Source organism: Anser brachyrhynchus (genome assembly GCF_964034855.1).
Source record: "Anser brachyrhynchus genome assembly, chromosome: 1".
Classification (NCBI taxonomy): domain Eukaryota; kingdom Metazoa; phylum Chordata; class Aves; order Anseriformes; family Anatidae; genus Anser; species Anser brachyrhynchus.
In genome coordinates, this window is record NC_137694.1 from 197,858,023 (window position 1) to 197,870,759 (window position 12,737).

The following is a 12,737-nucleotide window of genomic DNA, read 5'->3' on the forward strand; positions in this document are numbered from 1 at the left end:
GCCGGCAGAGCGGCTGGGAAAAGCCGCGGGGGGAACGGCGGCAGCCGAGCCCCGGGGGGAGGCAGCGCGGAGCGGCCCCACAGAAGGGAGAACGGGGGAGAAAAGAGGGGGGGGACGGCGACGGGGAGGGGCGAGCCCGGGCACCGCAGCCCCCCGGCGGTAAGGGCAGGGGGGGCAGCACGGCGGGGGTCTCGGGGAGGAGTGTCACACAGACAGGCGCTGAGTGGCTTCTCCCCTCTTGCGGGGCAAAGGCGTCCCCGTCCCCGACGGCGGGGAAGGCTTTGCGGTGGTGCTGGCGATGGAGGGGGGCCGGGGCTGAGCCGCCCCTCCTCGGAAGGCAGCGCCATGTGAGCGGCAGCCGCCGTCCGGGATGTGAGGAGCCGCCCGGCCCCGCTGCATCGCGCCGGGAGCCTCCCTCCCTCCCTCGCTCCCTCCCTCCCTCCCCCCCGAGGGCCTCCGCGGCGGAGGCTGAGCGGCGGGCAGCATGACCGAGGTGAAGGCCAAGGAGCCCGGAGCGCCTTCGTCCGCCCGAGACGGGGCGGTCCTGCTGCAGGGCCACCCCGGCCGCGGGGAAGCGGAGGCCATCGACATCGCCCTGGACGGGCTGCTCTACCCAAGGAGCAGCGACGAGGAGGAGGAGGACGAGGAGGAGGAGGAGGAAGAGGAGGAGGAAGAGCGGCGGCGGCAGCAACGGCAGCCGGGGGAGGAGGACCGGGACTCCCCTTCGTACCGGCCGGGGAGCGGCTCCCTCCCTGATAAGGACGCCCTGGACAGCGTCCTGGACACCTTCCTGAGCCCCGCGGCTCATGCCTGGTCCTTCTTGGGGCCGGAGGTCCCGGAGGCTCCCGGCGCCCCCATGAGCCGCGGCCCGGAGCCGAAATCGGCCGAAAGCGCTGCGGGAGCTCCGGCTGCCAGCCCCCCGCAGCCTCCTCCGCGGCTCTGGCCGGGGGGGGACGCCCTGACGGCCGCCCTCAAATCGCCCCCGGGCACCGAGGGTCCCACCGCGACCCCCCGGGGCAAAGCCCCCGGGCTGGGGGCGCTGCCCCCTCAGGAGCGCCCCTTCCCCGCCGGCAGCCGCCGGCCGGAGCAGGGCTCGGGCTCCGGGGGGAGCCTGGCCTCGGTCCCGGCGGCCTCCCCGACGGCTGCGGAGCAAGAACCGGGAGCGGCACCGGGAGCGTGCCCGGGGCAGGACTACCTGCATGTGCCCATCCTGCCGCTCAACTCTGCCTACCTGGCCTCCCGCACCAGGCAGCTGCTGGACGTGGACGCTGCGTACGAAGGCAGCGCCTTCGGGCCCCGCACCTCGCCCTCCGCCCCCGCCCCGGATTTCGCGGATTACGGCTACCCGCCGGCCGACGGCAAGGAGGGACCCTTCGCCTACGGCGACCTCCAGCCCGCCCTGAAGATCAAGGAGGAGGCCGTCGGGCTGCCCGCCCCGTACCTGGGAGGCAAGGCAGCCTCCGCCGACTACCCGCAGCCCCCCCGGGCCGCCCAGGAGCCCTCGCTGGAGTGCGTCCTCTACAAGACCGAAGCCTCCCTGCTGCCCGCAGCCTACGGGCCGCCGGCGCTGCCCGACAGCCTCCCCTCCACCTCGGCCTCCGCCGCGCCGCCGGGCCTCTACCCGCCGCTGGGCCTCAACGGGCACCAACCCCTGGGCTTCCCGGCGGCCGTGCTGAAGGAGGGCTTGCCCCAGCTCTGCCCGCCCTACCTCGGCTACGTGCGGTAAGGGAGGCCGGCGGCACCGCAGGGGGTGGGGGGCGCTGCCCCCCGACGGCGCTCTCGGAAGGGGGTCGAAGGGACGGTCCGGGGAGGAACGGGGACACGATGGCACTCGGCGGAGCTCCACTGGAGATTTTAGACGGCCGCCGTGGCTGCACGTCCAGTTCGGGGCTGTCTGGGCGCGCTGGGGTGTCCCGGTGCTGGTGGGAACGCACCCGAGGTTTTAATTTTGCAGCTGATGGTCTTCTGGGCACGGTTACCTTCCGAGAGAAGCGGCATTTTTGTTATGATTGCTTCATACTGTGCAATACAGTAACCAGCTCCACAGAAGGGAGGAGCAGTAGATTCACCTCTCTTAATTGACAAGTGGACAGAATCTATAAATACCTAAATATTCTCCAGAATATTATTGCTGATTTGGGAAAAAGCAGTTAATTTCACCTAAAAAAACTCAAAACATTTTAAATATCTATATTAATTTACTAGGATGAATATGGCTTACTATGATGCCAAGGTGTTATCTAGAAATATTTGCAAAAATAACTCCATCGTTTTGATAGAAACATATGGATTTTTTAAACATAATAATTAGCTAGATTAGCCTACTTTTTTCTTGATAAGAAATACAGAAGTACTCGTCAGCTCAATGTGCTCATCAGAATTAGCTACTAAGTATAACGCTGCGACTGAACAGGAGGCAACAAACCAATTATTAACGATTTTTCTAGCTGAGAAAGCTTGGTTGTTTCCCATGTGAAGGGGGCTTTTGAAATTCAATTGACTTCTGTTTCATTCTGTCTCTCTACCATTCGGTGTTCAGAAAAAGATATCGATCAGTATGACTTTACTCACAAGACTTGTTGATCAGAGGAAGATGAGCATTTTGGTAGTTTCCTAGAATGTCCCCTTTTTATCTAAAGTGAGTTAAAATGCTACTGTGTTTTTTGCTCACTACTTTCCTTTTTAATGGCTAGGCACACGTTGCTAATACGCCTTTTATCCTAGCGTAGAGAAACCCTCAAGCTGAAAGGCAATCCTGCCTTTTTTTTTTTTTTTTCCCCTTGTCCTATAGATGTAAAAGGAAGCTGTTAATATAGAGCTCACTAATACAGGTAAGTAGCTAACCATTGCAAATCTGGATATTTCATTTCTCTTCTTTTTCTTTTGAAGGCCAGATACAGAATCCAGCCAAAGTTCTCAATACAGTTTTGAATCTCTACCCCAGAAGATTTGTCTCATCTGCGGTGATGAGGCTTCTGGTTGCCACTATGGAGTACTTACCTGTGGAAGTTGTAAAGTCTTCTTTAAAAGGGCAATGGAAGGTACTATATCATGCCATTGTTCCTTATTATTTGACATATATTTTCCTAGGCACTGCAAAGAACATACCCCTTACTTATTGCTGATCTGTGAGCATGATCACTGTAGTCGTGTTTTTTTGTTTTGCCAACTCAAAGTATTACGGTGAACACTAACTAAAATATTTCATTATTAACTTTACTAGTATTATTTGTTGTACTTTCACTGGTTGCTATTTATTATTGTTCATCTTTTAATCTTTCTCAATAAGTAGAGTTTCATCAAGATCTTGGGAAATACAGAACTTGTTTTAGAAAGTGTAAATACTATTTAAATGAAAATTTTGTGGGTATGACCTAATCATATGCAGATTGGTATTTATTTTGACTTTATTCTTTTTTTGAAGTTATATGTAATTTTTCTTGCTTGCAAAATACAGAATTTGGCTTCCTGAGCTTTATGGAAGTATTTCAGGTTCCACTGAACTATTTCAAGTCAAATGGTTTTAACTTTTATTCCAGATAGATGTTGGTTTACAAAGCCAAACTGCAGGTTTCATAAATCAGTAATAATACTTTTTTTTCCTTTTTGAATTATATTATGCCTTGTCCATATATACCCACAGAGATTTTAAATACAGGAGCAGATTGCTTTATATACTTCAGCTGATGAAGAAGTAAAACATATCCGAGTAAAAGAAAAAACATTTTATTCTTTGTCTGCTTTTCTCACAATTCTTATCTGTCAGAACTTGGACGTTAAAGTTTCTGTTCCATACACTTAACAAAACCGTTGTTGCACTGTGTAGGATTACTTAAAAGAAGAAATTGCATCATGTTTTCTTGTTGTGATATATAGTTTATTCAATGCTATAGAGTTTATTGCTCTTCAGATGAAAAGGGGAATAATGGGAAATTAAAAGCTCAGCAAAATACTTTAGTTAGAATTGTTTCAGTATGCTGTTTCTTTCAATTTTAAGCATATGCTCATGTTCTTGCTTTATCAGACTATATATCTTCAAATTGAGACCACTAGACTGGATGGGCTAAATGAACTAATTAGCTTTGTTAGTGCCACGTTTTCTCTAATACATTTAATGGCATTCATGAGAAAACAATTAGAAACATATTTGTTAGGTTGCAATACAGAAAAACAATTAGCTTTTAAGTCACCTACAGGCATATGTTTGTTTCACTGACTGTTAAATGGTCTTTTGGTTTGGCTTCACGTTCTTTGCTTTTGGTTATTATACTGCATCAGACGTACTCTTAAAGAGTCAGGGAGCTGAAGTTTTAAGAAAGAGTAATGTAATTTATGAATGCCATATTTTAAAAGAAGGTTTATTTATTTACTTTTCAACTGTAGTATTCAGTTTTTAATTTTGTATTTTAATTTGATTCTGTAACTTTTGAAGTTTGTCTTTTTCCTATACTTGTATCCAGCTGTATTTGTGCAGTAGATGAACCTGTTCAAAAACATATCCAATTACTGTTCAGCATATATACTTTATTTAATGATACATTATCATTTATCAGAAGGCGTATAGGCTGTTACTAGGGATTTCTTAAGGCTGTTTTCACTGAATATTTATGCGAAAGCTGTATTAGCAGAATCTTACTGATTAATATAAACATACAGAGAAATAAGAGGTCAATACAGTTACACAAACAAAAAAAAGTTGTGTTTTACATACCATCTTCATACTTACCATTTTTTAAATGATTCCAAAGACTGAGAGTGTGGTGAAGAAATGTTTGCTTTTTTTTAGTAAGAATATTCAAAGAATTGACAACTACCTCAGAAAGCTGGACTATGACAAGAAAAACTATAGATTATTACGTTTTATGGAGAAGAATGACAGAAATGAGCAATATGGGCATGAACAACATGAACAAATGTAGTTACCTATTTTGCGTAGGAGGTGCAAGTCTACAGAGAGTTCTTTAAAAAGATGGACTTCTTTATTTTAACTGAAGCATAGGATAAAATTATTAGCTTTGAAATGGATAGATATCCAATTTCATTTAAACTTAAAGTATTTTTTCACTTATTACTTGTCAGAAATAAATGTGACAAACTACTCTCTTGTAAAAAGAAAAATAATATTTTTATTGTAGATACAAGAGAAAACAGTGTTTAAAGATTCACACATTTTACTGAGAAGTTTTTCTTATGTAAAGTGTCCCCTTGCCCATCATTTCTTCGAGTGGGAATACATTACTAGCCTTCTTAAATTTGTAATGCTACTCTATTTTTTTCCCAATATTATTCATGCAAATGAGATGCTAAAGTTTTTGAGTGCAAATTCATAATCATAAGTCTGCTTTTCATGTACTTTCCATAAAGTCCTGATTACCATGAGAAATTAAAACATAGTTGAAAATAGAAGGCTTTGCTGCTGCTTGGATTTTCTATATTTAGATTTCTCTCTCATATGTTATTAAGTTTTCAAGTGCATACATAACAAGGGACATAACACAGTAGTACTGACTTTGTTGGAAAATGCCTATTTGCTATTTTAATTACTTCTGTAATCTTAGGTATGTTGGCTGTTTCAAATCTAACAGCCAACTATACATATATATATATTATTTTTTTTTACAGAAACCACGATTCATACACTTTTTTTTTTTTTTACTCACACCTAGTATGTGGAAAATACGGTATTAATTAAATGCTTCCTTTGAGGTAGAATGGACCATTTTGTTATCCAGAAAACTCCATTTTCCATCGCTACTCTTTTTGAAATATAATCAGAGCACAATTCAAATGCTCAGTCTGAATTTGAAACTGTACAGGTGAATCTAAAAGTTTCTATACTAAGTATGATTTAACCGTACATTTGAATAGAACTAGGAGGTATCCATACAGTGTAACAGTGGACCAGAACTGTGTTTATATTTATATGTTTATAATTAGAATATAAAATCTTATATTTAGTATTAAATTATTTTACAACATTGGCAATGAATTCTTAGCTATGTATGGTTTGGTAGATATTTTGTCGTTTGGGTCCCTGGCTTCCAATATGTGCCTATATATATAAAGAAAAGGATGGTTATAATTCCATAAGTATATTTTACTCTAAGCAGAATCCTAAGATGTTAACTAAAACTGCAAGTCTTTTTTTTTTTTTGGGGGGGGGGGGGGCTGAACTGTAATAAAATGAATATAAAAAAAACTCTTTGTGCTAGAGGTGAGGAGGAGAAAATGCAGGTTAGGGATAAAGATACCGACTTTTTAGGAAATATTTATTTGCATATAGAGGTTATATGTTTTTAGTTGGTTACCTACAAAGAGCTGATTTATCAATCCATTGATTCAATTATTGTAAAAATTGCAAGGCTTTTTAAAAAATGCTGAAAGATCTCCTTTGTTTACCATGGAAATAATAGAAGTTTCTGTTATTTATATTCAGTTAAGAAATTTGAAAATACAAAATTGGATTCAGTATGTAGATGGGTTAGTACCGTTCATGTCCGTGAGCTGAAAATGAATGGCAGTTTGGAGTTACCAACCAAAGAATATTCAGAAATAAGATTTAAAATGTTTTAAAAATTACAGAATTTCCGTACTTGCAAAGTAATTTGATGTTGATGGTCAGGCATTTTTTAAGTGCTACCAGTATATCTAATACAAGGTCACAAAAAACAGATATAATATTGCTAGTTTAGGAGAATGAAATTTAGGAAGTCAACTCGTACTTAGCTTTAAATTGCCAGGCAGTCATAAATAAATAGGTATTTTATAATGGTATCTTATAAGATAAAGTATCTTATAAGGTAACGTAAATAGTATCTTATAAGGATATCTTCCCATAAAATCATGTAAGGCAACTGTGATCAGCATCTCTTACCTTGCAGTTGTCCGTGTAACACCACAGTGAAATTTCTGTCCTGGAGAGGAACCAACGTGTAGAGTTGTGGGTTCCTGGTGTTACAGTATCACTAATGCATCATTTCTTGGTGGCTTGCATTCTTGAAAGTGTATCCAGGGTAGTTCTGCTGATGAAAAATAAAAATCACCTGGAACCAGAAAACAATTTGAAGTGCTGTTTCCTATACAAAGTCCCACTTTTAATTTTTGTTTTATATTTATAAAAGTATTTGCCTTGCTTTGCCCCTTGTTTATGTTACTTCGACATGTGATGACAGGTAGTTGGGTGAACCTGTAGAGTTTGGGGCTGACATAAATACATGACATTGCAGCAGATGTGTAAGGAAATAACTCTTGGTTTGTTCAAATATCTGGGACCCTATTATTAAGTTGATCTAATGAATATATAGCAATTTTTCTAGTTTTAGTATGTGCTTCATGTTCAGGGTAACAGTGCTGGACAAATAATAGCGTCGGGGAACAAGCTCAACCACAACAGCAGTTAACACTTAACTGATGACATGTAGACATTTCTTTTCTCTGAGACCTAAGCCTGGCAAACCCTATGGGATAGAAAGTAGTTTACATGAGAGTTTTCACTGTCTGTGTATGTGGGTGGAGGAAGGTGTTGAATTAAGCATGAGTTACGTCTGTGCAGTGAAAAGGCTGAGCGTTGTTTCAGCCAGCCTTTCTGATAAAGTTTATCTGACTTGTGTTACAAATAAGCAGTTTATGATGGCCGTGTGATTCACTACTTACGTAGTGAAATACTCTGCGTGAGGAAGATTGTCAGAAGTGTGCTCTTACATAGCTTAAAAATGTAAAATGGCACAGCACACCAAACACTGATTAAAAAAAATATCTACTGATAGGAAGCCCTATTTGGAAAGACAGTGAAATGCCATAATATAGAGACCCTTTCATCTATGAAATTGATAAAGCAGCTGTAAAAAGTTCTCTGTTCTCCTTACTCCACAGCAATTTTCTATTTTTAATCCCACTTTCTGTGTTCTTGGGATCAGAATTTGGTACAGTGTGTACCATAAACCTAATAGTAATGAAAGTTTCATGAAGCAGACAAAGCATCATACTGCAAGTTGAGAGATGAAAATGTTTCTCACTTAGTATATTTAATATTATTAAAGCTGTTTTATTTTGCACATCACCAAAAAGTGGTAATACTTAAGTAGTGGTAACTTAAGTGGTAAACTTAAGTATATTTCCAAATTCAAATACACGAAATTACCTCTGTGAAGGTCCTAAAATTCAACGGAGAAGCCTCACTTCTGCGAGAGCAAAGAATTTGCATTATAAAAAGGGAAAGAAGATCTGTACGGATACATAATTGTGTATCATACTTCTGACTTAAAAAAAGTATTGTTGCTTAACCATTTGACAAACATTAATTTGTTGATCTAATTGTGGCAAAACAATGGAGTGAGCAAGGATCGCATTCATTCTTGTGCTTTGGGTGTTGTGCTAATGCTGGGTTTCTTACTGCTCTCATCATGACTGTACTGATTTCCTGAAAGAGATGGCTTAGAACACAGTCAGCTGCAGAAATGAGAATTACCAAAAATTTTGGCTTAACATTATATAGTGTGTTTAGAAACTGTATAGAGTATTACATAAAACGTCTTTTCAGGTGGATTAGAAGTTATTTCAGGTGGTGTAGGACTGCTTGCTTTACAGAGCACCAGCAGCTGAGTGCTCAGCATTGCTGATTGCTCTAACTTCAGATATTCACAATGGGAGTAACCTGAGCTGTGCATCTCAAGTTCCTCCTATAGCAGGTGGAGAGAAACAGGAACTTCTGGGGAGTAATGCACTGACTTGTTTTGCATATCTACGTAGGATGAAAATGACGTTACTCTAACAGGAACTATTTCTCTATACTGAGTATAAAAAGAGTGTCAGGTGATGATGTACATTCTCTGTGTTTGGTGGTATGAATCCCACCCATATACCACCAAGGTAGCTAATATCTTTTTAGAGTATATAAATAAATATAATAATGAAATAAAATAAGTATATAAGTATTTATAGTCAAACTATCACTTGCTAAAAATGCACTTAGGTTTGAAAGTGTCCATCTCCTTAAGCTATATATCTGTTCCACAGAACCGATGATTAAGGGACAGTTCTTTAGAAGCTACCAGTGGAAAGACTTAACAAGTGTCAATTGCATGTTACTGTCTGCTGTTGTCTGTGCTGATACATGGCTGTACTTCAGAGGCTTCCTGGTCATACCTAGTCAACAACTCCTGCAATTTCACAAGTGGCTGTTGGTTAATATCAGTTAACATCAGAGTGTATTCCAACAACCTGGAATCTTTTGCAGTTAAAGCATGAAAAGAGTTACATGCGACATTGACATCCTGGAAAATATTATGCTATTCTTGACAAATAATTATATCAGTTTCCATAATCCCCAATGACAATGCATTGTATGAGATACGTTGCACCAAGCTGAAGGCATTTACATTGTGGACATCCGTATTTGGTCTAATCTTTAAGCTTCCTTTGGAGATCGATAGGCTATTAAAGAACCCCAGTTTAGATGTTACTCAAGGTTAAGATAAATCACATCCTAAAGTACCTGTTTTTCTCCAGTGCCCAAGATCAGAGTGTACACTACTTACTCTGCTGGATGTCTACACATTAGAATCTAATTAGCCAAAAGAATCCTTTCTTTACAGTTTTTCAGCAGTTTGCTGTCTGTTGGGTGTTTTGATCACAGGCATCAATATCAGGTTTTTTTGTTTGTTTGTTTTTTAGTATATTGCATTTTTCTGCTAATATTTCTGTTTTTTTTTTCTACCTTTGTTACTCTTAGAGCAAGTGACCCTATCCTACTAGCTGAGATCTAGGAACAGTCAAAGAATAAGAGAAAACATATAGTGAAAATTTCATCAAGGCAATATGCTGTAATACCTTCACTGAGATCATAATGATGGGATGACTGAAATACAAATATAATGTATTATATTATGTTGGTAGAAGAATACAGCATTCAGGGATCAGAAGAACAAATGTGCTTTAATGATGTATACTTCTGAAATTGTTGGTGTGCTTTTAAAGTACATTGGATGTTCAAATCCCATGATCTATAGTCATTTTATAAGAAATATAACCTTCACTGACAAAAAAAAGATAAAAAGATGTCAATTTTATCATTTTAGATATTTCTACTAATTGTGTAATTAATCGCTTAAAAATGATGACCATGGAACAATTGTGACACACTGCCATAAAAAGAACTGGAAATACTGATTTGTAGAAGCCAGAATCATTTTCTGAAAGATATTAGCTATGCAGAATTTTTACTATTGTCAATTCCTGTATTTAGATGCAAAGACTTTATGCCTTTCAGAATGTTACTGTGGTAAACATTCTAGGAAGACCAAATAAAGTCAATGTGAAATAGTAATCCTTATTTTGCAGTTCACGATGGTTTCTGTAAAACAGGACTTAATTATAGTTTTTTGTTTGGTTGGTTGGTTGTTTGGTTGGTTGAAGATGATAGAATAAATAGGGAAATTACTAAGATTAAAACAAAACAAACCACATTCAGGATTATAACTTCTAACTACCCAGAAGTGAATGAAAACAGCATAGCTACATTTAACTGATCAGTTTTGTAGATACCATAAATACAATGTGCATAGGTTGCTGTCTGGAGAAGTAATTTTTGGAAGGAAAAAGACTGTGGTGCGGTGTTCACAACAAAAGGCAAGAAGATTTTCAAATCAAGATAAAGGGGAAAGAATCAGTCAAAGATGTTGCAGACATTGGAAGTGGTTTGTCGAAGAGAAGAAAAGCAATGCAAAATATATGGTAGTTTGAAAATGCTGTTTCCCTTCTAAAGAAACCATTTTTGTTTTGTCCACTTAGCAAACAAAATTAGGCAGAGGACTGTAAGATATGCTTACAAATTAACTACAAATTAACGGATAATGGAGTGGAAGTGTAACAGAAGTTTGTTTTAAGTAGAGTTATGTGAAAAATTAGTTATCAATCTGCTTAGCAAAGTAAAGTAGAATATAAGAAATATTAGGTTTGACTTAGGAATGAACATTTTATAGTTCTGCTTTTTTTTTGAACAAAACATTTTTATTCAACCTGCTCTTTTCATCATATGTAGTTAACACAAAGGAATGGAAGACTAGGTTCACAAAGGTGAAGGAATTTCTAGTACCTGTTAATGCTCACAAACCCCATCACTGAGTACATAGAAGAGGTAAGGCAGTCACCCAGGATGTAAGATCTGTGTCCATCATGCTTGGAGTGAGTCAAAAACACCCTTCTCTCTTTGCAGTCCTGACCATTCCTTAGGATGAAGAATGACTTGGGCTGTAATCGTTCTTCACTGTTTTCACTTTAAACTATATTGTTATGAGGGGAGGAATTCCATATTATTTCAGCAAGAAAAAGAGTCCAGGATGGAACATATTCCCAAGTTACTCTTCTTCCACCCTTTGCTCTTTTTGATCCATTGAATCCTAAACCCTTGGCTGTGAAGCAGATCTGCATCAATAGCATGTTTATTATACCACTATGGACTTTATATAGAGTAGCCGGTTATTTGCCTAAGTGCATCTGTGCTGAACTGCTGCCAGTGTGCACAGAGGCAATGCACTTGTTTGCAAACTCTCCTTTCCTCTGGTCTGAAAATAAAAGTACTTTATAGAGCTGTAGTGAGGACACCTGCTAATATTTGGGAAATAATGAAATCTAATTTTGATGGTCAAGGAGGGAGACGTGAGTCCTCCAGTAACTTCTGTTTTCTTTATAAACAGGTTATGTATGGTAAGGTCAGTGGGGAATGTGGTTTGTTGTTAAGTCGTTAGAGTTTCAACCTCACTTCAGTGACATATTTATTTCTGCAGAAAATGTTAGCACAAAAGTGAAGTTGGTGTTAAATAATTTAAAAATGTTGTTTGAGGTGTGTGGAGTCTTGGAGATTGTAATGGCCTCTAATGGCATACAGGGACACGAAGGGCATGCTTTGAGTATTACAAACTCTGTAGTATAGGTTCCTAGTTCTCCAAGACCCATGCTCATAAGCCCACATTGTGACATGTGAGGTCGGCACAAATTTGCTTTTTCGCACATGGGAACAGTATAAATACAGCAGTGGTTAATTTAGATCAGAGCAAAGGTCAGTCTAGCTGTTTTTCTCATTTCTGATGAGGAACTAGGCTAGACTATTTGCCTAGTTATGGAAAACAGTGATAGAATCAGCCCAAATCCAGAGTAATGCTTACCCTAATATAGTATATTAGCTTCCCGAAGTCAAAGTTAGACTCAGAAGCTACATCTGGACCGCTGTGTTTAGTACACATAGGTGAAACTAGTTTCCATTTTATTTATTTTAAAACCATTTTTATTGTCAGCTTCCACAGGAACCCCTGACAGGGACTGAGTGAAAAAGTAAATCCTTTGGTTTTTAAATTTGCTTGTATAATTGGCACTTCCTATTTCTTATGGTATGAAAAATACTGTAAGTGGTAAAGAGCATACTGGGAGTAAATTATTGAGCAGAAGCTGGAGGCTGGCTTTCAGGAAGGAAAATGTCAACATTGGGAGGTACTTGGCCATAAAATAATTTACAAAGAACATTATATATCTGCTGGTTTTAGACAGAAATAATAATAATAGTAGTAGTAATAATAATAATAATATACACTAAATAGAACAGTGTGGTGTGTATTGTGAACAGAAGTCTTCCAGTAGTGGGAATAGAATGGTTTTATAAGAAAGCATTGATAGGTAAGAGTGATATGGGGAGACAGAATCAGCTATGGGAGAGAGAAGATTTGAGAAAGTGCTTTTATTTGCAG

General features: G+C 40.3%; 1 protein-coding gene across 1 annotated transcript in view; it reads left to right on the forward strand.

The window, feature by feature from the left end:
* The first annotated feature begins 342 nt into the window (after positions 1–342).
* Positions 343–12,737, forward strand: part of PGR (progesterone receptor) — a 40,577-nt gene continuing 28,182 nt past the window's right edge. Inside the window, exons 1-2 of the mRNA XM_080592598.1 lie at positions 343–1,722; positions 2,890–3,041. Coding sequence (XP_080448724.1) covers positions 485–1,722; positions 2,890–3,041 — 1,390 coding nt within the window. The 5' untranslated portion in view covers positions 343–484. The remainder of the gene's footprint in view (positions 1,723–2,889; positions 3,042–12,737) is intronic.